The 26,854-nt window shown below is 40.4% G+C and overlaps 1 protein-coding gene across 3 annotated transcripts in view; it reads left to right on the top strand.

Moving 5' to 3' along the window:
- The first annotated feature begins 1,857 nt into the window (after positions 1–1,857).
- cep135 (centrosomal protein 135) overlaps positions 1,858–26,854 on the top strand; it is a 135,068-nt gene continuing 110,071 nt past the window's right edge. Inside the window, exons 1-6 of one of the 3 annotated variants that reach the window (XM_043690581.1) lie at positions 1,858–1,972; positions 2,435–2,645; positions 10,864–11,012; positions 14,349–14,539; positions 19,232–19,399; positions 22,452–22,593. In XM_043690581.1, coding sequence (XP_043546516.1) covers positions 10,900–11,012; positions 14,349–14,539; positions 19,232–19,399; positions 22,452–22,593 — 614 coding nt within the window. In that variant the 5' untranslated portion in view covers positions 1,858–1,972; positions 2,435–2,645; positions 10,864–10,899. Of the gene's footprint in view, positions 1,973–2,220; positions 2,646–10,863; positions 11,013–14,348; positions 14,540–19,231; positions 19,400–22,451; positions 22,594–26,854 lie in introns of those variants that run through there. The other 2 variants (XM_043690562.1, XM_043690570.1) reach the window with 2 other exon arrangements.

Below are 26,854 nucleotides of genomic sequence, written 5' to 3'. Positions count from 1 at the left end.
CCTGGAGCAGCGTCCAGCGTGGGGAGTGAGCTCTTGGTGGAGGCTGGCAATGGGGAAGCAATCTTGGAACTTATCTTGAAGCAGCTGAGAGCCGCTACGTTGTGTACTGGAGGCTTGGAGCAGAGTGGGCTCGATTATTGATCTGGGGTCTGGCGCAGGCAGTCAGACCATGTACGGAAGTCCCTGCGTTGAGCTGCTGCAATGTAATGATGTTTTTCCTATCTGATTGCAATGTCAATCCTTTAACTATGTCTTACTTTTAACTTATTCTTAAAACACTGTAACATAATGCAACTACTTTTTATTCCTCTTTTGTGTCTTAAGATTTGTACCTAGGTACTTGTACCTAAGATGGCGCCTTAAGAGATAACAACAAAAGTTGTAAAACTTTTCACTGTACTCCTGTATTTCTGTACTTGAGTATGTGTGACAATAAAGGATATTTTATTGATTACCTGTTGCACCTGTGTGCAAGCTTTCTCATGCACGAGTACCGCCAAGTCCCTTTGTGTTCCCTTGTGTCCCCTAGTTTATCTTAACTCAAAATATTTAATATTTTGTAATTCTCCCTTCCAAAATGAACAGTTTCACGTTTTCCCACATTCTATTTCATTTCCAATTGTTTGCACATTTGCATTACTTATTAATATCGTGTGAACTGTTTGTATCCCTTGCAATTTGACCTGCCGCCTTTTTGTGTCATCTTTGACGACAGTACTTCCTCCATTAATATGCATGGTAAGAAGTTGCAGTCTCAGCACTAATCACTGTGGAACCTGAATGGTCAGTCCCAGTTTGCCCTCTGAAAAAGAACTCCTTATGCCCATTCACTTTCCTGCCCATTAGCCAATTCTCTATCCATGCCAATATGCAACCTCTATATACCACCATGGGCTCTTATGACTTGACCTTTTGTTAAAGTATCTGGTTGAATGTCCTCTGGGAGCTCAAATAAAACACAGCTATAGGTTACCCCTTATCCTCTGGATCAATGGTGCTGGAAGAGCACAGCAGTTCAGGCAGCATCCGAGGAGCTTCAGCAAAATCGACGTTTCGGGCAAAAGCCCTTCATCAGGAATAAAACCCCTTATCCTCGCTGAGACATCCTTGAAAAATTCTAATAAATTCGTCAGACACAATTTCCCTTTCATGAAGCCATGCTGACTCTGCTTGATTACTGATTTTCCAAACATGTCATTACTTCTTTAATAACTAATTTCAAAAGTAGATGTTAGGCGAATCGGCCTAGCACTACCACTCGGTATTATTCTCCATGACTATGCTGAATGGTAGTGCCTCAAAGACACTAACAAACCACTCCAGCAACTGTATGCCACACCCACTGGGTGGCACTGTAATTCCCTGGCCCTGCTCTGTGTGTTTTGGAAGAGGGGGTGTCACTCCGCTTGGCCCCACCAGGGGCAGTGTCTGGGTGTTATTCCCCTTGGCCCCACTGGGAGCAGTGTCTGGGTGCCATTCCCCTAGGCCCCTCCAGGGGCAGTGTCTGGGTGGTACTCCCCCGGCCCCACTGGGGGCAGTGTCTGGCAGCTGTTCCCCTTGGCTCCACTGGGGGCAGTATCTGGGTGCTGTTCCCCTTGGCCCTACTGGGGGCAGTGTCTGGGTGCTGTTCCCCTTGGCCCCGCTGGGGGCAGTGTCTGGGTGTCGTTCCCCTTGGCCCCGCTGGGGGCAGTGTCTGGGTGCTATTCCCCTTGGACCCGCTGGGGGCAGTGTCTGGGTGCTGTTCCCCTTGGCCCCGCTGGGGGCAGTGTCTGGGTGCTGTTCCCCTTGGCCCCGCTGGGGGCAGTGTCTGAGTGCTGTTCCCCTTAGCCCCGCTGAGTGGCGGTGTGGGGAAGCTCGGTCATTGTAGATGGGGGTGCGCGCCATTTTCAAACGTCTTGCCGCGGGAGGTTCGGGTTCCGGCGGAGGCAGGTGGAGCTGCGAGGAGACGAGCGGTGGAGCCGGGGAGCTCACGGTAAGGAGACGGGCACGGTCCGGATTGGCGAAGCGGGAGGTGTTGGAAATAGTCAGGGCCGATTCGGAAAGGCCAGGAGCGGCGGAGGCTCCGCGGTCGTTGTGGTCCGGGCTGGGGAAGGGGAAGACGGCGCTTGGCTTTCCGGGCTCAGGCCAGGGGAGGCCTTTAATTAAAGGGCCCAGCTTTGGCCGGTAGAAATTGAAAGGTCGGAAACTGGCACTTATCGCTGTTTGCGCATGCGTATGTCTGGCTCTTAGGCACCATCACTGAGTGACAGCAGCAATACTGTTTAATTGTTAACATGCAGCAGGAATATTTACATTGTTGGCAATTGGCAACAATATCAATAATCTTCACGTCTTTTCTTTTATTCTCTGTTTAGGGTCTTGCTAAAACTAAATACACTTCATTGCTGCAGCAGAGTAAACAAACCCTGAACCCAGCTTTTTCTCCCTCTCCCAGTTGTTTGCACCACCTCCGGTTTATCCTGAGCCCTATTCCAGAGCTTGAACAAAATGATCAAGGCAAACTGAGGCTGCAGTGAGTTCTGGTGATATAAGAAATATAAGGAGCAGCAGGCCTTTTCATTCATATAGAGCCCACTCTGCCAATCAGGAAGATCATTGCTGATTTGACTGTGGCTTGCGCTGCAAGACCATCTGCAGTGCCCCAGGTATGTTCTTCATTTCCTTTGCAATAACAGGTGAACATTCTATTTGCCAACTTTATCATTTGCTACACTTCCATGTTAACATTTTGAAATTACAGAGTTATAGAGCTGTACAGCATGGAAACAAACCCTTCGGTCCAACTCATCCATGTGACCAGATCTGGTCCCATTTGGCAGCTTTTGGCCCATATTCCTCTAAGCCTTTCCGATTTATATACCCATCCACCTGCCTTTTAAATGTTATTGTACACGTCCTCTGGCAGCTCATTCTATACATGCACCACCCTCTGCATGAAAAAGTTGCCCTTTAGGTCCCTTATAAATATTTCCCCTCTCACCCTAAAGCTATGCCCTATGGTCTGGCCACCCCCAGAAGATCTTGTCGATTTACCCTATCCATGACCCTCATGATTTTATAAACGTCAATAAGGCCACCCCTCAGCCTCCAACGCTCCAGGGAAACCAGCCCCAGCCTATTCAACCTCTCCCTAAAGCTCAAATCCTCCAAGCCTGGCAACATCCTTGTAAGTCTTTTCTGAACCCTTTCAAGTTTCACAACATACAAAATCCTTCTTATAGAAGGGAGAATTACATGAGTATTCCAAAAGTGGCCTAACTAATATCCTGTACAGCCACAACATGACTTCCCAACTCCTGTACTCTATGCTCAGTCCAATAAAGTCAAGTATACCAAACACTTTATTCACTATCCTATCTACTTGTGACTCCATTTTCAAGGAACCATGAACCTGCACTCCAAGATCTCTTTGTTCAGCAACAAGCCCTCAGGACCTGCCCATTAAGTGTATAAGTCCTGTCCTAATTTGCCTTTCCAAAATGCAGCACCTCACATTTATCTAAATTAAACTCCATCTGCCACTCAGTCCATTGGCCATCTGATTAAGATGCCATTGCACCTGGAGGTAACCTTTTTTGCTGTCCACTACACCTCCAATACTGGCAAACTTACTAACTTTACCTCCTATGTTCACATCCAGTTCATTTATATAAATGATGAAAAGCATTGAACCCAACACCATTGGTCACAGGCATCCAGTCTGAAAAGCAGCCCTCCACCACCACCTTCTGTCTTTTACCTTCAAGTCAGTTATGTATCCAAATGGCTCGTTGTCCCGGTCCCTGTACTCCACATGATCTAATCTTGCTAAGCAATCTACCATGAGAAACCATGTCAAATGCCTTACTGAAGTTCATATAGACCACACCCACCACTCTTCTCTCATCAATTCCCTTCATTATTTCTTAAAAAAAACTCAATCGAGTTTCTTGTTGGGCCAAATGGCCTGTTTCCACACTATAATGGTCCTATTGTATTCCAAGTGATTTGAAAGTTCTAAGATTTTGACCTATTGACACTGAAGGAACAGTGACATAGTTCCAACTCAAACTGGTGAATGTTCGGAGGGAAACCTTCAGGCAGTACCTTTGGGAGGTACTCAGTTAAGAATTTTGGTGAATTTCTGAAGTGCATTTTATAGATGGTACACACTGCTGCTACTTCAGTGTTGATGCTAGATGGAATGTTTGTCGATGTGGTGCCAGTTAAGTGGGGTGCTTTGTCCTCACGGTGTCAAATTTCTAGAGTATTGTTGAAGCTGCACTCATTCCAGCAAGTGGGAATTATTTCACCACACTCTTAACTTGAACTTTGGGGAGTCAGGAGGTGACATACTGGCTTCTGAATTCCTAGTCTCTGACCTGCTGTTTTTGTCTTACTATTCATATGACTAATTTTGTTCAGTTTGGTTTCTAGTCAATGGTAACCTGCAAGCATGCTGATAGCACGGGATTTAGTGACAGTAATGCCATTGAATATGTCATGGGTTGATGATTACATTCAATCTTGGAGATGTTCATTTTTTAGCACTTGTGTGGCATGAATGTTATTTGCCATTTATCAGCCCAAACCTGGATATTTTCTGGGTCTTGTTACACATGGACATGGACTGCTTCAGTATGAGGAGTCATGAACTTTACTGAACATTGTGCAGTGAACATCCCAACTTCTGATCTTGTGATGGAGAGAAGGTCTTTGAAGAAGCAGCTGAACATAGTTGGGTGTAAGACACTACCAAAACTGTCCTGGAGCTGAGAAGACTGACCTCCAACAACCACAACCATCTTCATTCAGCTGTAATGAGGTCAGGAGCCAAGTGATCCTAGTGGAATCCAAACTAAGTTTCAGTGAGCAGGTTATTGCTTGAGAGGACTGCCTTACCATCACTTTACTGATAATTGGAGTACATGAGTGGGATCAGATTGGATTTGTCCTGCTTTTTGTATGCAAAACATATCTGGGCAACTGCCCACATTGTTGGTTGGATCACTGTTTCAGCTATACTGAAATAACTTGACAAGAAGCCTGGCAAGTTTTGGAGCACAAGTCTTCAGTGCTATTGCCATAATGTTGTCAGAGGTCACAGCCTCTGCAGTATCCAGTACCTTTACTCCTTTCTTGATATTACATGGAGTGAATTGAATTGGCTGAAAACTGGCATCTATAGTGCTGGGGACCTCGAGAGAAAAAGGAGATGGATCATCCATTTGACACTTCTGGCTGAAGATTGTCATGAATGCTTCAACCTTATTGTTTGTGCTTAATGCGCTGGGATCCCATTCTTGAGAATGGAGATGTTTATGGAGACTCCTCCTCCAGTGAGTTGTTTAATTGTCCATCACCATTCAAGACTGGATGTGGCAGAACTACAGATCTAATCCACTGTTGCGAATTGCTTTGCTTTGTCTATCATATGTTACTTGTGCTATTTGTTGTACAAATAGTTGTTTTGTAACTTCAGGTTGACACCTCATTCTTAGGTACGTGTCTCCTAGTGATCATAGATTGATAGCAAAGGTGAAATGGAGAATATGCCAAGCCATGAGGTTGCAGTTTGTGCTGGAGTACAATGCTGCTGATGGTCCAAAGCACCTCAAGGATATCCAATCGAGTTGCCTGATCTGTATGAAGTGTAGCGATTTAGCATGGTGGTAGTGCCACAAAATATGAGGGAGGGTATTTTCAATATGAAAATAGAACTTTTCTTCACAAGGATCGTGTCAGTCCTACCATACTGCCATTGATAGATGCATCTGCAGCATGTGCATTGGTCATGATGAGGTCAAGTAAGTTATTCCCACCATGTTAGTTCCTTCAGCACCTGCCAAGAACCTAATCCAGCAGCTATGTCACAGGAACCCTACCTATTTGGTCAGTAGTGGTCTTGACAAGCCACCTTTGGTGTTCACTGAAGTCCCCCACACAAACTATGTCCTGCATACTTGCCGACCTCTGTCTCCATCAAGTGTTGGTTGACATGGAGTACTGATTCATTAGCCAAGGAAGGGCAGGGTGTCATAATCAGCAGGTTTCTTTGCCATTGTTTGACCTGAAGTCATGAGATTTCATGGGGACTAGAGTCAATGTTAGGCAGTTCCCTCCCAAATGTAAATTTCCACAACCATTGAGTCATAGAGTCATAGAGATGTACAGCATGGAAACAGTCCCTTCGGTCCAACCTGTCCATGCCAACCAGATATCCAACCCAATCTAGTCCCACCTGCCAGCACCCAGTCCATATCCCTCCAAACCCTTCCTATTCATATACCTATCCAAATGCCTCTTAAATGTTGCAATTGTACCAGCCTCCACCACTTCCTCTGGCAGCTCATTCCATACATGTACCACCCTCTGCATGAAAAAGCTGCACCTTAGGTCTCTTTTATATCTTTCCCCTCTCACTCTAAACCTATTCCCTCTAGTTCTGGACTCCCCGACCCCAGGGAACAGACTTTGTCTATTTATCCTATCTATGCCCCTCATAATTTTGTAAACCTCTATAAGATCACCCCTTAGCCTCCGAACAATGGGACAGGACATAATCAGGAATGGGGATGCTGTTATCTGGGGCAGTGTGTTCAAGATATGATTCTGTGACTGTGACTATATTGACTGTAATAGGTGCTGTGTGACTAAACTGAGTTAGCTCTTTCAGTTTTAGCACTTGTCCCAGGTGTTCGGAGAACTTTTCAGACAGTGCTACATTCGCTATTGTTACTTTCGGTGCCTTAGCTGATCCCAAGTGGCCTGTCTAGTTTCATTCCTTTGTTGAGGCTTTCTAGATTGATACAACTGATTGGCTTGCTAAGACATTTCAGAGGTCTCTTGAGAGTCAAGCACATCGTTGTTAGAGTCTGGAGTTATGTGTAGGCCAGAACAGGACAACAGCTTTCCTTCCCTAAAGGACATTAATGAACCAGACTGTTTTTACAATAATTGACTATGGTTTCATCATAAAGACCTATTTAGAAAAAATCTTATTTCAAATTCCACCATCTATCATGTTGGGATTCAAACCCGGGTTCCCAGAGCATTACATGAGCCTCTGGATTACTAGTCTAGACATTACCATGAGGCCATTGCCTCTCCATCACACAGTCCACATCTGATGAAAATCAGTGCAAATTAAAACCCATTTTCTCATATGACACATGCCAGAATCCCACTACTACTTGATGTGACTGCAGATATTACATGTAAGTGGCAGTATCGTACCACCACCATACTGCAGCAACCAGGATTATCATATAGTGGTGGGAATTGGATTGTTGAAGTGAGAGGCAGAGTCAAAGATGAAGATAGGAGCTGCACTTTAAGGGTGGATACTATGAGGGGCCAAGGTGGAAAGCCGAAAACCATGAACAGTCTGGGAGGAAGAGAAACTGTAAGTAGTGTTCATCCTGTATTGGAGTGTGGATAAAGTGTGTGTTAACTTTAATGAGGAATAGGGCGTGGGCATGAAACACTCAGATGCAAAATGAAGTAGAGAGATAGCAGTATTATTTTTAACGAGAGTGAAGACAGCACATTGAATGCAAGTTGCAAGGAAAATAATACTAGTACATGTCAGGTGAAGAGCACTTTCTGTTGGGGGAGTAATGGGCACAGTGTTAAATAAGTGATTGTACAAAAGTTATTCTTTCACTAACATTGTAAATGTGTCCAAAAACTCACTTCAATTGATTGCCAGTGTGATAGCACATTAGCCACTTTCTATAATGTGCAGTGTCTCACTCAATACGGGACACTTCGTATGTTTTAAAATGAAGATTGAGTGACGTTGCCCAATTTCAAGCTGACGTGAAATATGTAGGTAGAACGAACCACTAATATTTGTTTTGCTTCATTTCTTTACATTTCACATCCAACACAAAATAATCCACGACTACTACATTCCTTCTACTTAAACAGATCAGTAAAACACTCCAACAACAGCTCATAATGGTTAAATGCCAGTTCAAAAGTGGTTGATTCAAATTGAACTCTCTCTCGATAGTCGTTGTCTGCAGTAGAAGAAGATGGCATGCTATCTTTGTTCAACCAGCACAAAACATTAAAACCTAATGGAAGGCAATGTGCATAAGACACTTTAGAAATATCCCAAGTTCATAACAGTAGCAACACAGGCTAATTTTAAAAATAAAAAAAAGGTCTGATTTGAGGTTCCTCCTCTTCCCAAATCCTTAAGGGAAGAATAGTACAAAGCTGTTTAAAAAATGTTTAGATAAATGAAAGAAAACAACATAGAACAAACAAATTTATTATTTACATCCATACAATATCATATTTCAATACAGAAGTTGGAATCTTGACGTGATAATTTAGCTTCTATTCTGGGAATCATGCCAATCTCTTGAACCATGAAGGCAATGAAGAGACAGGAAAAACACATCTAAAATTTGCGATTGAATTTTAATGTTCTCATTTATTTTTAATCAGCCTGATATTGTTGTCCACAGAATTGCAGGGTTTTGTTAGGAATTTCAAAGGTTTACAGCTCTGTGAAACTTAGATTAAATAGTACATCTCAAATGATGCAAACGGCTCAACAAAATTTGGTTGTCCCACTCCTAAAGCCACACCATTACAAAATCTAAATGCTGATACACACAATGTTCTGACACTACTATGTTTATCATCTTTGGGAAGAATTCTTCTGGTGTTAACTGTTGGAAATTGGGGTCTTTTCAAAATTGAACTCTTCCAGTATTTCCGGTGTAACATGAGACTTCATGTAATGACTGCTACATCAGCTACTTCTCTTCCCCAGACACAAACAATTTCTGAAATAAGGATGAAAAGAAAGTTCAAGAAAACAGATATGAAGGCTGCCAGGCCACTACCTGGTGCCCAAGTTGTTTAGGGAAAATGGAAGATTTTGTTTTTAGGAAATTTTATACTGACTTTGCAATGGAAGTGGACAAGTGGGCAAATGTTATTTTGCTCATTGGCTTAAAGGATTCAGACGTGATGAATACAACGTAGATTGCTAGCCACAAAAATAGGGTATAATCAACAAATAGTCAGAGTTAGAGTGGGTGCCCATGTGAAAGAGTAGTCCTTGTCAAACAAGTGTCTCCTTCAGACGTAAGGTGGGCCAGGAGAAGAGGAAGTAGACCCAAGGACTCCTTCAGCTGAAGACGAGAGGGTTGCCTCCACCACTTCAACCCATTATGGGCTATAAACTTTCTGCATTATTAATTTATCATATCTAAAAGGGTTTTTAAACAATTAACACCTGAAAATTTCTTTAAAATGGTTTAATACCTATGTTAGTTAACTGTGATCACAAATCCCCAAAAACCTGATACAATGCATAACAATATCATAAATGCACTTGAAGAAAAATAAGTTAGAGACAAAGCTCCATATTATGACCACAGTGATACTTGCAGCACCATTGTTCGTGCGTAAGATGCAACAGGATTAATTAAAAATTATCGTCACCTTTCAACATAACTTTCCCCCCCAAACCAAATAATATTTCTATTTAAAAGGAGACAATTTAATAAGACTTCTTTGAGTTAATGGAACAGTGATTGTATTAGTTATTAAATGTGAGAAGAAATAATAACGCAACCATTATAACACAGATTAGAAATAACAAGTGAGTCAGATAAAGATAAGCATTAAAAGATATATGGATCAGTCTCTGGATCATTTGTGAAGTATGGATAGTGGAGTGTTGATTGTTGAGCATTCGCTTTTGAGATTCTTGCCTTTGTAGATTTTCTAAAATTCTTTGTGTTGTTTCCATTTCCACTTAAACTGAGTTGCTGACTGGGATCCAGAACTCGAGACCTTTTCACTTCCATTTCCTATTGCCTGACACCCAGCATGGAAGCAATAGATTAATTTACAGGCAACTCAAGGGTGATTAGTGGATGGTTCTTCAGCTGGAATCTTCAGGACGCAGTGGCATTTGATCCTGACCCCAGGCTAGCACACTTGGACACCTCAGCCAATTAGCACAATCAGACCAGTGTTGAAACTTGATGTTTATCCCTGTCCCTCAATATTCTTGAAAGTGGAAAATGCAAATCTGTCTCTCACCCAGAATACTGTCTTTTCTCCTACTACATTCAAAATCCACGATACACCAAGGAAATTGCAGTGTTTTCCCTTCAAGCTTCCTAGATCACTTCAGGTGTCATTTTTAGGGTTCCTCCCTAGATAGTCTCTAAATTTGATTCTCTTGGCAGGATCGCCTCTTTTAAAATATTAGATATTGCACTTATTGTGCATGGGTAATCTGGAGTTATGATCGTTGGTCATTGATACTTCTTACTACTTTGCTGATAAATGGAAATATTTGGTCACTTGTGACCTTACTGTAATTCTTCCATTCTTGAAGACCTGTATTACCACATCATCATTGAATTTTCTCTGCTGTAGTGAAAAAAGCTTGATCTTCCAGCCCTGTATAGCTGAAATCTCTCAGTCCCAATTACTTCATAATATCAGTGATCTACGTAACAGCCAATGTAATCCTATTTTTGATAGTTCATTTTAACATAAAATCTCAAGTCTCTCTTTACAGTGTGCTGGTCAACCCAACCTGATACAAATTTAGGAGTTGATCAAATAAATAGACTTTCCTACAGAATTTTGTATTCATTGGTTATAGGTGCCAAAGTTCTACAGTGATTATCTTCCATTGTGGTATGAACATTTCTGTTTGTTCTAAGGTCTTTGTTGTCATGTCCTTGCTGCAGATTCTTAGTTCTCTGTGGCCAATAGGTTGGATTATGGGAAGTTGAGCAGGGGTCTGGAATGCCTCCTTGAGATTCATATTCCTTAAAGTTATGCCTATTTCTATTTTTATCATTTTGTATTATATTTCCTATTTGTTTTAATATCTAGGACTGTACATAAATTTATAGCAAACCATTTCTTAATATGACTACCACCTCGGAGAGAAAGTTTATAAACCTGCGGAAACGTTTAGATCAGCTTGGCTACAGGCAACCCCTGGGGATTGAGACTCTCCCACTGGTGGAAAAGCTTTTCAGGTATTTAAAGGAAAGAAATCAATAAGTTTTTTATTTCTGTGTTGCTCTATCATAACTTTTTAGACAAGCTGAGCATTTTCTTCTGTGGTGGAAAACTCTATATTTGTTGCATTTCAAAGCATTGTTCTGTAATTTGCTTTGTTGATTTAATAAGTATTATTGGCAGGAAAATTATGAATAGGTTTGTAATTTTATAATCACATTCCCCAGTGCACTTGAATGTCACATTTTGCTATCTGTAAATTTTGTTCCAAGCTTATACTTGATAGGCTAAAATTTCAAACTCAAATGGGTTGAAGAAATTTGCAATGTACCAATCAAATATAGCAACAAGGAGATAAAGCTCTTTTGGAAAACTACCAAGGGCATTCAAAAATAACCGATCAGAAATGAACATTCGGCAAGAGCTGCTAAAAACCCAAAGGGAAAAGGTAAAACAATGATTAGGAGTGTTTTTTGTTTCTCCTCCAAGTTAAGGACTTATTTTAGCAATAACGTTTATAAGATAAACTACAAAATTTACAATAAAAATTATTAAGCTTGCATCTGCACAGCATTTGGTGTTTTTTGAAATGCCTTTCACCATGTTTCCATTCGAAAGTTGTGCTTTGCTGAGAAGCCCAAACTTTTGGAGTTCGCAGGCCCTCCCAGATCTTTAACTTTAACTTTATAAAACTCAATAAGGATGAATAATTTTAAGATTAGGAAAATTGGATTTCAAAGCAATTAATAAACTTTGCCAGGCCCTTCCTCCTATGTACAGTAATTGGATATTTTCCACCCCCCCCTACACACACACGCACACACATATCAGCTGATGGCGAACAGTGGGGACGCCCAGCTCTAACATCTAACCAGCTATTGCAGGCTTGTAAATTGTCTTGAGAAGAACAAATGTAAGTTCCAAGACTGAGACAAACAGACCAAGGTCAAAGCTGGGTGTCACCTTGGCTTCAATGCAGGTGCAGCCTGAGAGGCTGAGGAGGTTTGACTATGAGCCCAATTGCGAACTCAATTTGGATTGAAGCTTCTATTAGGGGAACAGCTGTATTACAGGTCATTCTTGTATAATATGCTTTGTCAATGCGAATTGGCTATAATGCGATTAATGAATTATGTACACTGTTTGGATAATGTGAATTTTCTACGAGACAGATATAGCGATTTTCTATAGCTATTTTTTACAGCATGATTTTCTATGACAGCTTTCCATTGCGCGATTTTCTATAGGGGAACACAACCATCATGTTATATCAGAACTGTATACTTTTGCCACCATGCAAAGTTTCCAAAACAATGGACAAATGTTTGACTTTTTTGGTTTTCTGTTAAATGTGTTCTTTTAAATGTGTTGGATCAGTGTGGACAAAGTCTAGATAAGAGTGGTGCTGGAAAAGTACAGCAGTCAGGCAGCATCTGAGGAGCAGGAAAATCGACGTTTCGGGCAAAAGCCCTTCATCAGGAATAGAGGCAGGGTGCCTGTAGAGTGGAGAGATAAATGAGAGGAGGGTGGGGATAGGGAAAAAGTATGAGGTGGGGGAAGGGGGAATGAGGAAACTGGTGAAATCCACATTGATGCCATGGGGTTGAAGTGTTCCAAGGCAGTAGATGAGGCGCTCTTCCTCCAGGCGTCAGGTGGTGAGGGAGCAGCGGTGGAGGAGGCCCAGGACCTCCATGTCCTCGGCAGAGTGGGAGGGGGAATTGAAACGTTGGGCCATAGTGTGGTGGGGTTGATTGGTGCAGGTGTCCGGGAGATGTTCCCTAAAACGCTCCACTAGGAGGCGTCCCTTCTCCTCAATGTAGAGGAGACTGCATCGGCAGCAATGGGTACAATAAATGATATTGGTGGATGTGCAGGTAAAACTTTGATGGATGTGGAAGGGTCCTTTGGGGCCTTGGATGTGACGGAGGAGTTGTGGGTGCAGGTTTTGCAATTCCTGCAGTGGCAGGGGAGGTGCCAGGAAGGGAGGGTGGGTTGAAGGGGGGGCGTGGACCTGACCAGGTAGTCACGGAGAGAACGGTCTTTGCGGAAAGTGGAAATGGGTGGGGAAATATATCCCTGAGGTGGGGTCTGTTTGGAGGTGACGGAAATGTCTTCGGATGATGAAATCACCAGCACCCCAGTCCTGAGTTTTTGTAAGGCTATACTTATTGTCAATACCATCGCTAAGTGGCACAGTAACCATTGAATGAGCATTAACAATGCTTTGACGTGCCACAGCAGCTAACTAGAACAAAGATGACGCTACCATGATTTTGTGGTGTTCTGCTTTAAAGCTCAGAAAAGAGCCATTTCTTATATAAGCGAAACATTTTTCTATTTTTATATTATGATCTGAGTTAGATTCCTGGGATGATAAAGCCTGTTTTTGATCTTTGCTTTTTTTATATATTAAAGAAGTCACATATCAGTAGGTAGTTATCACCTGAGGCAACATTTATTCTGACAATTGGAATCACCATCTGGTGGAGACAAACAGTCACTATGTTTTTTCTGTAATTATCTGTTAAGTTTCTGCTGTCTTTCTTCAGGATCCTGACCAGATAAAATTCCCTGAATAAGTAGTGAGAAATACTTGCTTCAAAATTCAGGGCTAGTTGCAAATTCTGGTCCATCCCAAACAGATTGTGATATCTGTTAAAGGACTCACAATGAATAACATGATCCTTCACTCTTGTACCATTGATTTCAAATCCAGCCCGTGCAGTTTTCTGCCCCTTCTGCTAACTGTAACATTCTAACATGTATGAAGAAGCAGATAACATTCTAACATGTATGCAAACACTCAGCACCTATAATCCATGGAAATAAATTGGTTCAAATGGGTCAAATCTGCCAGGCCCCATTTTTTTCCTATTTCATGAATGCTTTAAAGATAATGCAAATGGAATTCCTGCACATAGAAGTGGCAAGCACTTCAGAGGGCATTATTTTTGTTGACATCACTGGAACTATGTGCATATGTAAAGATGCTGGTGGCCAACATAATGTTGGTAACGCTCTGCTTTTGTAAATACTTTGTTTAAATTCTTGAGAATGAACCTGAAATTAAACACAATATATAGTTTTCATGCATCACTCTTTCTAACATGTTGATGTGGTCCCCTCCTGCAAAAGGTTGACTACTCCCACCTATTGGTTAGTTCTCACAAGTGCATTTTTGGGCACTTGTAGTTAAAAATGAAATCAAATTAATATTTGTGCCTTTGGTGAAATAACTAAACATGAAAATAAATCTCTTGCATTTTGTAAATTTTTAAGAAATTACTACTAATTGAGTTTAGCACGTTTCCCCATCACTTTGCCATGTTCTAAAAAAAATGAATGTGTTGCAGTGATTTGGTGCACACAACAGAAAGCCTTCGCAATGCCAAGCTGTCATCTGGAAAAACGGAGAAAGAGAGCAAGAACTTGGACTCTGTACTTGAACCATATAGAGCTGAAAATGCACGTCTTGTCCAAGAGAATAACAAGCTCCATCAGGAATTACTGAGGTTAAAGGAAGAGTCAGATCTACATGTCAAAGGTATTCATGAGATATGTGTGTAACTTGTCGCAAATTCTTGAAACAGTGATATAAATAATATTAATGTTTAATTTGTAAACAAATGAGGTTAATTTTGTCTTCATGTATTTTCAAATATTTATTGCACAATTTGCAATTAAATTATACCTTTAACAAAGCAAAAGTCGAAGGTTCCATAAATGGATTGCAGCATTTCAAGAAGGCAGTTCACTGCCACCTTCTCAAGGACTACAAGGGTTGGACAATAAATGCTGGCCTGAGCCAACAATGTCCACAAACTGTGAATGAATGAAGAAAAGGCTAATTAGATAAGGGTAGATATCAAACTAAAGCAGCAGTAGTATTTTTTTTGGGAAGTGTGACCAAAGTATGATCAATGAGGTGGGGTTTAAGGGCACGCTTCTCAATATCAATTGTTAATGTTAATGCTCTATTTTTAAAGCACTTTCATTATAATAAAGTATCTCATGGTGCCCCACGGAGTATTATGAATCAAAATATGATATCAAGCTGCGTAATATTAGCATAGATGGTTGAAGCTTGCTCAAAGAGTTAGGCTTTTAAGAAGTGTCTGAAAGGAGGAAAAGTGGGTAGAGAGGTGGAGCGATGTGGGGAGGGAATTCCAGAGCTTGAGGCCTAGGAAGCAGCATGGCTATCAATGGAGGAACGATTAAATGGTCAGAATTGTAAGAGTGCAGATACCTCCGAGATTTGTGGTGCTGAAAGAAGTTACAGAAATGAAGATGGGTGAAATTATGGAGGTTTATGAAAACAAGATCGGAATTTTGAAACTGGAGTGTTGCTGAACCAGATCAGTGAGGTCAGTGGTTTAGGGTGAGCAAAATTTGCTACAAATAAGGGCATGAGAGGCAGAGCGGAAAAAGTGTGAGTCAGCCAGGAATGTATTGTGAAGTAGTTAACTCTAGAGGAACTATCAAAAGTTGACTGGAGTAGACTGTTCAGAGATAAAGGGGCTACTGACAAGTGGGAGGCTTTCAGAAGTGAGATAACGAGAGTTCAAATGAATTATGTTCCTGTCTGAGTGAAAGATAAGGCTGGTAAGATGAGGGAACAATGAATGAATAAAGATGGTCAAGAATAAAAAATAATCATTTATTAGATGTAGACAATGGGATCATATGAATTTCTTAGAGTATAAAGAATGTAAGGGCATTCTTAAGAGGGAAATCAGGATCACAAAGGGTGGAATATGAGATAGTGTTGACAGATAGGATTAAGAAAATTTCAGAGATTCTGCAAGTACATTAAGAGCAAAGGAGCAACTAAGGAGCGAGTAGGTACCTTCAAAGATCAAAAACGCTATCTTTGTGTTGATTCTCAGGAGATAGGAGAGATAGTAAATGAATATTTCAAATTAGTTTTTATTGTGGAGAAAGAAATGGAGACCAGAGAACTCCGGGAAATAAATATTGATGTTTCTAAAAAAAAACAATTCACATTACAAGTGCTGGAGGTCTTAGAAAGCATAAAGATGGATAAATCTCCAGGACCTGATCAAGTGATCCCACATTCTCTTGGAGAGTTTTATTTATGAGGAGATATTAGATAAATTTGGATTGTTTTCATTGAAAAGCTGGAGGCTGAAGGGCGACTTGATAGAGGTCTTCAAAATTATGAGAGGCATGGATAGGGTGGATAATCAGAGGTTTTTTCCCAGGGTGAAAAGGTCAAGTACAAGAGACCACAGGTTCAAGGTAAGAGGGGGAAAGTTTAGGAGAGAAGTGCAGGGAAAGATTTTCACACAGAGGGTGGTGAGTGCCTGGAATACATTGCTAAAAAATGTTGGTGGAAGCAGGCACGCTAGCAATATTTAAGGCATGTCTTAGTAGACACATGAATGGGAAGTGGTCAGAGGGATACAAACCGTGTATGGACAATAAGTAGCGGGTCTAAATAAGGATTATGAGTCGGTGCAGGTTTGGTGGGCAGGAGGGCCTTTTCCTGTTCTGTATTGAATTGTATTGTGTAAATTATATTATCATGCCCATTGTGCATTAGTGAATTGAAATATGTAGGGATTTTGAGTCATGGATCCAAGTTCTATAGGAGTAGTGTACTATTTTGACTTGAAAATAGACTTGTATTGTTCTAAGATTAAGTGTGAATTTCCCCATGATTATCACTGTAACAAGGATGTCAGTCCAGAACAGAGCGCTGCTTGTGATTCACAACCAAGTAGTTGCTAATGTGACAGTAGTTCCTTAACATTATGTTGAATTATAAAATGTCATGTAAATAAAGCAATCTGTTCTCAACTCCAAACTATCTCGAGAATATATTTCAAATACCCAAGAGACAAATACATGTCTTTTCTTGAGATCCAATCCAAAGCAAATCCAACCCTGGGTGCCTGTGAGGTCCTTACCACGCTGAGAATTCATTGACCTAGGGACAGGTAGGAAAATTTTCGATTCTTAGACTATAATACAGCATTGGACTCTTCTGTACATGACAACATATATTTGAAGTTTTGTCTGTTATGTTTTGGCCTTTTATTCAAATTCTTTCTTATTGTACCATAAGTATATTTGTTAAATTTTGAACTTTTACCCAGTACTTCGAATTGTGACAAATAATCTCTGACCAGAGTATGATCCTTTTCTTGACTTAAGGGTTTATCAGTCTTTATCTGTGACCTTGATTTTCCGGTGATCTATTATTGATTCATAGAGACAAAGTTAACATCTCCCTTTCCTCCATATGTTCTCTAACACTAAAAATGCTACAGGAAAGGATGTTGTAGCCCCTTGAATATTTAAATAATATAAAGATTCATATTTTAATATTTAATCTTGTAAAATATTCCTAACAAATTAATACAGATGATTGCATGTACACATTCATTTTTTTTTAATTCAAAGGATTGTGAATGTCACTGACTCGAACAGGATTTGTTACCTAATCCCTAATGGAGAGGTTGGTAGTCAGCTGCATTGAACCACTGCTACCCTTGGAGAATGAGGACATTGATAATGCTGTTAGGGAGTGAGTTCCAGAATCTCGACCCAGTGACAGTGAGGGATAGTGTATAATTCCAAGTCAGGATGGTGTATATCTTGGACAGGAAATTCCGGATGGTTGTGCTCCCATGCATCTGATGCCTTCTAGGTAGTCGAGGTTATGGGTTTGATAGGTGGTGTTCATGGAGTTGCTACTGTACATTGAGGTGGTGCATGCTGCTGCCACAGTGCATTGCTGGTGAAGGAAATTAGTCTGCATGGTGTTAGATGAGATGCAAATCTAGTGGACTATGTTGTCCTGGATGTGTCAAGTTTCTTGTGTGCTGTAGCAACTGTGCCCATCCAGTCACGTGGGGATTATTCCATCACATCCTTGGCTTGTGTCTTGTAGATGGTGGCATTGGGGAAAAGTCTTGGAGAGACGTGAAATGAGCTATTAGATGCAGAATTCTGAGCTCTGATCGCTTTTGTAGCCATAGTGTTTATGTACCTGTTCTAATTGGTTCATGATAACACCGAGGATTTTGGTGGTGCGTATTCAGCAATGGTAATGCCATTGAATATTAAGCAGCGAAAGTTTAATTCCCTCTTGTTGGAGATGATCACTGCCAGCCACTTGAATGCATGCCTGCTATTTGCTATTTATCATACAAGTCAAGGTCTTGCTGCATTTGGATATGGACTGTTTCAGTATCTGATGTGTTGCGAATGATTTGAAATATTGTGCAGTCATCAGTGACGTCCCCGCTTCCGACATAATGATGGCAGGAAGGTTATTAGTGAAGCAGCTGAAGATGATTGTACCTGGAATATACCCCTGAGGAATTCATGCAGGGATGTGCTGAGCTGAGATAATTGACCTGCAACAACCACAAGCATCTTCCTTTCTGACAGTGTGACTCCAAACAATGGAGAGATCCACCTCCCTCTGATTCCCATTGACTCCAGTTTTATCAGGGCTTCTTGATGCCATATCTTTTGTCTGTTTTTGTAATAAGATCAGGAGCTATCTGGCCTTGGCAAAAACCAAGCTGATAGTGAGATGTTTTGGAAATGCCATTTGGTAGCACTGTAGATGATCACTTTCATCTCTTTGCTGATGATTGAGAGTAGACTGATCGGGCATTGGAGGGAAGTGGGATCTCTCCGTTGTTTGGAAGTATTAAATGGTCTATTGCTTTTCTTGTACAATTCAATGGATTGAGCAAATGCTATCAGATTATCAAGGTCAAGGAAATTTTATGCAGTACATTTTTTCTCATTCTATCAGTTTAGTGCATTTCATTACCTAACCATACAAATTTAAAACCTCAGCTATATGTAGGCATAAAATTACTACCAACTCTTCCAGACCATTGCCTTCCTTTGGAGAAGCTATTTCCATGTGAAATGCTTTGCTGCTTCCTATCCAGGTGCAGTACAAGACATTGATCTACCTTGGTTTATTTGACTGAGGCCAGAGTAGGGTTTGCTACCCTGATTTGGTGTGCAACTTCTGGTACCCATGCTCTTCTTGCTCACTTCTTGAAATATTTTGGTTAATAGTTTGTCATACTAAAAACAAAGTGCTGTTTTCAGAATAAATGGTTAATTGTTACAAATTGCTGGGCCATTTCTGCACTGGGTTTCTTTCTTATATTGTGACTAACGTGACTGGCTATTGTGCTACAAAGTGTGGTTTCATTACAATTATTATTCCTTTAACCTGAAGATTTAAAACACACCATAAGAAAATTGGAACATGACACTGCAGATTTGAAGTTTTTAAATAACCAGTATGTGCATAAAGTGCGATGCCTGGAAAAGGAGAGTAAAGCAAAGACTGATAAGATCCAGCAATTACAAGAGAAAAACCTGCAAGCGGTTGTGCAAACTCCAGGTAAGAATACTACTCTTCGAGTTGTTTTGTTTATTTTCTTCAAAGGAAACATGAATGTAATTGTATTGAAGTAATTTGTTTAATAAAGTTGTGCTGTTTGGCAATTGTAGAATGTACCAAAAGTATACTGAATTACAATTATGGCTAGAAACATAGTGAAATCTATTGTAGACTCTGTCATATGTCTTTCATTGTAACAATGCAAAATCTTATCCATAGAGAAATGTAATTGAAAATATTCTTTCATATATATATATGAGACTGATAATTAAACATCAATGTGTAGATTGAGTAGACCTAACATCTTGGATCTGCACTGCCCTTCATTGTGTGATGTGTGTTCTCAGTCCATGACTAATTTTATTCATTTTATCGGAAGTCAGCATCTTGGTACTGTACAAGAAACAAATCAAATCCAGTTGTGTTGAGGTGGTGTGTGTGCACAGGTTGATATTTCTAAGAGTGAAAATCACTAAGGTGTTAAATACCATTTAAAATTTTAAATAGTTTTGGCATATTGAAATGTTTTGTGTTTCTACATTGAATATGGAGAAAGTACCAAAAATATCCAAAAAATAGTAATGTAATTTACTTGAAAAGATTTCCAGAAATTTAATTAAGTTCCATTGTGCAATTAATTTAGGCCTTTCAAAGTGCATTTTATTTGTGGAGAATTTTTCTGTTTCACTTCCAAATAAAGTAAAATCATGATGAGTCAAATGGCAGGATTTTAACCCAGCAGATTGTGTTAAAGGGGTTTCAAGGTAGCTGAGGAGGCCTGAATTTATCTACAAACATGTTCCAGATAAAAATACCATATTAAATGAAAACATGCTAAAACATCAAATACATGAAAAATGTCTTTATGTGCAATTTATACACACCTTACAATGGACTGACCTTGTAAATTAAAAGACATTATAAAATGTTGGGAATTTGATTTGGAAAATCTGTGTCCTTCTAACCTTAATGTACCATCTTTAGATGGCTGTGTTGCGGTCTGCCATGCCATCAATGTAGCTTTATTTAGGAAAATAGGTGGATCAGTGAGCAAAAGAGTCATTGGGCTCCTTGGTTGAAGAATGTATTGCATCTATGATTGCCTTATCAGTCAGTTCCCATTGTGCAGTTTATGATGTTGTACACATCAGTGTCAGATTCATTAATTGTCTTTGTTGGGATTTTCATACTAGTTTCACAGGCTACTAAAAGGAGCTTTGTGATCAAATTGATTGGCCTGACCCTGATCCTCCTCATTTTATCCATCTTGAACAGTCATTTGAACCCTGCATGGTGGAAGTAGTTGGCAATTGTGCTTTCCATCACAACTTTGACAAGTTCCTCATCACAAATGTAGTCTCTAGACCATTATTTCAATAAATATCTGGAATCAAACAGTCTTAGGACGACATGAATCCATTGTTGTCTGTCAGAAAAATCCATCTGGTTCACTAATGTCCTTTAGGGAAGGAAACTGCCAGCCTTACCTGGTCTGAGATATAAAAAAACTGCAGATGCTGGAATCCAAGGTAGATAAACAGGAGGCTGGAAGAACACAGCAAGCCAGGCAGCATCAGGAGGTGGAGAAGACAACATTTCAGGTGTCTGAAATGTTGACTTCTCTACCTCTGATGCTGTCTGGCTTACTGTGTTCTTCCAGCCTCCTGCTTCTCAGCCTTACCAGGTGTGGCATACATGTGATTCCAGACCCGTAGCAATGTGGTTGACTCTCAACTGCTCCCTGACCAATTAGAGATGGGCAATAAATGGTTCCTGGCCAGCAATGCCCTCATCCCAGGAATAAATAAAGAGAGACAAAAATTGAACTGTACTTCTGCTTCTTTTCGCTGGCCCTCAAACCTGAGAGGTTAGCTGCTGTAGATAGTGGGTTTTCAGGTTGTGTAGGCTCTTGTTTGTAATGATGATAATTTTAATTTCCTTCAATTGATACATTTTATCAGCTTTCTTGAGTCATGCTTCAAAAATGCTGGAAATTCTTGTACTGGTCCAGCTATCCATTGGTGCAAGTGAACTCATTGTGGCCCAGGCTCTCTGCCAAGACAAAGCATCTTTCCTCCAGGATTGGAGCAGAGCTGAGTGTGTTCTTGAAGAGTGTTAGCTGAGCAGATTTGATGATGAGATAGCCAGTTGTTGTCACCACCATCTTTGCTGGAAGGAATGTTAAAATGTTCCAAGCTGTGTTTAAGAATGGTTAACATATGCATGGTGAAATCTGGCACTCTTTAGCGATGTGTGCTGTTTGCTTTGTGCCATGGTTTTTTTATTTGCTGTATTAATTTGCTTTACCTCCAGTCAATTGCACTTCTAACTTGCTTACAGTTTAGCTGTACTTGCAAGGTTTGAATGTCCTTTCACACAGAGAGCATTGTGTTGAATAATGATTATGCTCTAAAGTATCCTAAGTCTAATCACGTTAGTTGGTGGGGTCAGAGGTAAGCGTGTACAAGTTGGTTATGCCAGAACATCCAAAACTTGACCTTACAATCGGCATCCTTAAATGTGATTTCTATTCTACTGACAATGGCTGACGGCTTCGTCACAACTGGGGTTCAGGTGTCCAAATTTAACTCCTCATGATTTCACTGTATATGAATCAGAAAACAAACAAAATATGAGGTTACAGTGACACCATCACAATCACATCAATGTCATGTTAATGCTCAGGAAATAATATTGCATCACAGAAGGTTAAGTCACAAAATGACATCATAGAACAAATAGACCTGTGTCAACCAGTTATCAAGAATTTTGTATACACCTGCATGGAGGAAGATTACTGATGCTGGAAGCAGAATGTTGTCAAAATGTAGAGATGTTAAGAGCAATCAGTGTTGGAGTAGTTTATTTTGTTTAAACAAGGTTATTTCAAAGTTGCATCTTAAATTAGAGGAATAGGATTTGACAAATCAATCATAGTGCAGTGATCAACATGGAACGTATGTATAGCACAATAGGATAAGAAATGGATATTGAAAGTAAATCTCAAAGATTCAGATTGATTGCAAATCAAAACTTTATTTTCCTTATGCAGGTGGTAGAAAGCGCACTATACCATTCCGTCGACAACGAATGCAAATTGATCAGCCAATTCCTCCATCTGAAATTGCATCAGCACCACAAATTCATACGGAAGATCCTTATTTCATGGACCTCTTGAGTGTGGCTGATAATAGGTATTTATAATTCATAACTGAACAAATCAGCTGAATTTATATAGAAATTTCACATTTATTATTAAGGAATAGAATAAAAAATTAGAAACAAGGTTTAAACTGGAGCTTATGGTTGTCCAAGATAATTTTTTTGGATCAAAACTTCAATAATACGTATTAGACAAAAATGGATAAGCATATTTCCAAGTGCAAAATTAAGGATTCTAAGCGTACATGGGCTCTGTGCAAAAAGAGTAGCCCAGCAAAGTAGACTCTTCAGAAATGACTTTCTGGCAAAAGATATACAGGGTAGTGGAGCAGGTAGAACAATGTGAATATAAATTGTTAATGATACTGTGGTTTGAGGTATATTTTGACCTGGTTTCTTTTAGAGATTGGGGGACAGGTACTGAGCAGTTTATGAGAAGATAAACAACTTGTGAAATCTTGAATTTTTAAAAAGATGTTGGAATAATAGAAGCAGCCTGAATGGGTATATTCAAGCTCCTACCACCAAATCAGGATTTCAGTTTTAGCATTCAACAGGAGCTGCTGGGATTGTGAAAAGCTGCCACATCTCTCTCTCTGCTACAGTTAAAAGCTGGAGCTCTCTGCCTTTCACAATTGTCTTTTGATGTTCTTTCCTCCTGAATCAGAGAACTGCATGCAAGGCAATTCTGCTTTATGAATTTGCCTTTTGCCAAGGGTGTGTTTATAGGATATTACTGTATTATACCAGTTACTGTTTAGTAGTGAAATAATCTGTTATTCTTGAAATAATTGCACAATGGCCAGTATCCCTTCATCAAGTCACCCTTTATTTACATGTGTACAATACATGGACACTGACCACCCAGCTCAAAGCCAGTTCCTAGACAGAGGAGACCTTCTTAATCTCCTGTTTACATTTGTAAGCCAGGCCTCCCTGGGTTGGCCCAGGTTAACAGCCCCAATCAAAGATCTTATACTCAATGGGATCTACCTAGGCCTGGTTTCAATCACTTCAATTCTGTTGAATCTTCCAATAGAGTTAAGTCATTCCGATTTCCTCTTTATTTTGGTCTATTTTATCTATAGTGTTTGAACAAATTGTGATTTGCTTAACGTTGAGTAGTTTGGCCATTCGAATTGCATCTGGAACATAGCATCTCACATTTACCTTTATAAAAAGAGAAAATTAGAGTCTAGGCTTCCTTCTTAATATATTGTGAGGGATCTGGTCTGGTCCATAACATATTTGGGGTTGCCGGGATCGGAATCTCTCATTCCAAATTGGGTTTCGGATTATTGGACTCAAAGGCAGCAAGTGTTAGTGTCTTTTATTTTGGGTGTTGAACTCGGTTGGTTTAAACAGAGTGTGCCTTATGTAATAATGGCTCTCTTAGTCACTAAGAGTTTCCTAGGGTTAGAAGAAGTCACTTCAGGAGTTTGAGAGAAAGTGAGCAAGGCACAGCTTTCCAAATTGGCAAACAGACTGGAGTTGGAGTTGTCTGTGTCTGTGAGAAAAGGGAAAATGGTTGTGGCAATTGTGCAGCTTTTACAATTGCCAGGAATCTTTGGAAATGGCTAAAATTTATTTGAAAATGAAGCAGCTTGAACATGAAAAGGAAATGAAACAGTTTCAATTGCGATTGAAAGCAGAAGAAGAATAGAAAGAGAGACTAGCTCTGAAAGAGAGAAAGGAAAGGAAAGAATAGCCTAACAGAAGAAAGTGAGAAAAGAACAGACAATCCAGGGAAAGAACTCCAGTTTTCAGCTGTAGCAGAGAGAAATGTGATAGGTTTTTATAACCCCAGTGCATTGTGTTGAATGTTAAAACTAACAATCCTGGTTCTGTGGGTGGGAGCTTGATCACACCCATTCAGGCTGCTTCTATTGTTCTGACTTTAGGAAAAAAATCCAAGGCTTCACAAGTGCTTATCCTCAGATTGCTCTGCACCTGTCCCACAATCGCTATTTACAAGAAACTAGGATAAATCACAACAATTAAAACCACAGTATCATTACAAGGTGGAGAAACAAGAATTACAAATTGTCGAAAGCAACATTAATTAATAGATGCTTTCAAGAAGGTAAGTAGTTTCTAAATTACATTGTTATGTTTTTGGTGTTTCTATGCTGGTAGATTTTCTCTGATCTTAGTCCTGAGGACTACAAATAATGAGCAGTAATACTGCAGAAGACAAACACTGAGATGTGCAAGAACTATAGAATGATGACATTGGGGGAGTTAAGTTAGCTATGTTGATTGAAATCATCTTAATGGTAAGTGGGAGGAATTTCTGAACTGTTTGTGCATGTTCTCAGTCCAATAGAAAAAAGGTATTGTTAGATTAAGTTGAGAGAATCAAGTGTTTGTGGTGTAGTATTTGAGTAAGATTGATCATTGTTTCATATGGTTGAGATCAATAATAGAGAAGAGCAACATAAGAAATAGGAGCAGGAGTACAGCATCTAGCCCATTAATCTTGCCCCATCATTCAACAAGGAGATGGCAGATTTTCCCTAGGCCTAAACTCCTGTTTTATACCAGCTGAGCATAGCCCTGGTATTGACTCCCTGATATTTCAAAAATCTGCCTACCTCTCTTTAAAGACTTGCAGTGAAATAATCTCCATAGCTCTTTTGGGGGTAGCAAATTTCAGATATTCGCTACCTTCTGGGTGAAGAAATTCCAGTTTTAAATTAGTGATCTCTTATTCTGTAACTGTGTTCCCCTAGTTCATGCTTCCCCACTAGTGGAAATATCTTCACAATTTCTACCCTGCCAAACCAGTTATAATGCTGTATGCTGTGGTTCTGTTCGCCGAGCTGGAAGTTTTTGTTGCAAACGTTTCGTCCCCTGGCTAGGCGACATCATCAGTGCTTGGGAGCCTCCTGCGAAGCACTTCTTTGATGTTTCCTCCGGTGTTTATAGTGGTCTGTCCCTGCCGCTTCCGGTTGTCAGTTTCAGCTGTCCGCTGTAGTGGTTGGTATATTGGGTCCAGGTCGATGTGTTTGTTGATGGAGTTTGTGGATGAATGCCATGCCCAATAAACCAACCACTACAGCGGACAGCTGAAACTGACAACCGGAAGCGGCAGGGACAGACCACTATAAACACCGGAGGAAACATCAAAGAAGCGCTTCGCAGGAGGCTCCCAAGCACTGATGATGTCGCCTCGCCAGGGGACGAAACGTTTGCAACAAAAACTTCCAGCTCGGCGAACACAACTACAGCAACGAGCACCCGAGCTACAAATCTTCGCACAAACTTTGAATAATGCTGTATGTTTCAATAAGATCACCCCTTCTAACCTCTAATGAGTAAAGGCCTAACCTGTTTAGCTGTTCTTGATAAAGCTATCCTTGTAACCCAGAAATCAACTTAGAGAATCTCTTTTGAGCATCCTCCAATTTCAATAAATACTTTCTTAAATGCAAGACCAAAACTGTTCAGGTGCAGCCTCATCAACATTTGTACAGATATAACAATACTTTCCTGTGCAAGTTTTGTAGCTCAGGTTGAGGTTTAGGGTGTAGGTTTGCTCGCTGAGCTGTAGGTTTGATATCCAGACATTTCATTACCTGGCTAGGTAACATCATTACTGGCAACCTCCACGTGAAGTGAAGCTGTTGTCTCCTGCTTTCCATTTTATGTTTGTCCTAGATGGGGTTCCTGGGGTTTGTGGTGATGTCATTTCCTGTTCGTTTTCTGAGGGGTTGATAGATGGTATCTAGATCTGTGTGTTTGTTTATGGCATTGTGATTGGAGTGCCAGGCCTCCAGGAATTCTCTGGCATGTCTTTGCTTAGCTTGTCCCAGGATAGATGTGTTGTCCCAGTCGAAATGGTGGGTTTTTTCCTCCGTGTGTACTGACCAAACACTGACCAAATACTTAACTACACCAGCAACCATCCCAACACACATAAACGAAGCTATCAGAACACTATTCCAATAAGCCACCTCACACGGTAGCACAGACGAACCGGAAAACAGAGGAGAACCACCTATACAATGTATTCAAGAAGAACGGATACTCAAAAAATACAGTCCGCAGATTCCTCAAGAACAAACCACGACAAGCCGACCAGACACAGCCAGAAACTCTAACCACCTTACCATACATCAAAGAAGTTTCAGAAATGACAGCCAGACTACTAAGACCCTTCGGAATCCTAGTAGCACACAAACCCACCAACACTCTCAAACAAAAACTAACAAACTTAAAAGACCCAGTACAACCCATGGACAAAACCAACGTCATCTACAAAATTCCATGCAAGAACTGCCACAAACACTA

Source organism: Chiloscyllium plagiosum, chromosome 1, assembly GCF_004010195.1.
Source record: "Chiloscyllium plagiosum isolate BGI_BamShark_2017 chromosome 1, ASM401019v2, whole genome shotgun sequence".
In the NCBI taxonomy this organism is placed as follows: domain Eukaryota; kingdom Metazoa; phylum Chordata; class Chondrichthyes; order Orectolobiformes; family Hemiscylliidae; genus Chiloscyllium; species Chiloscyllium plagiosum.
The sequence above is the reverse complement of the archived record's forward strand: the minus strand, read 5'-3'. Positions and strand labels throughout refer to the sequence as shown.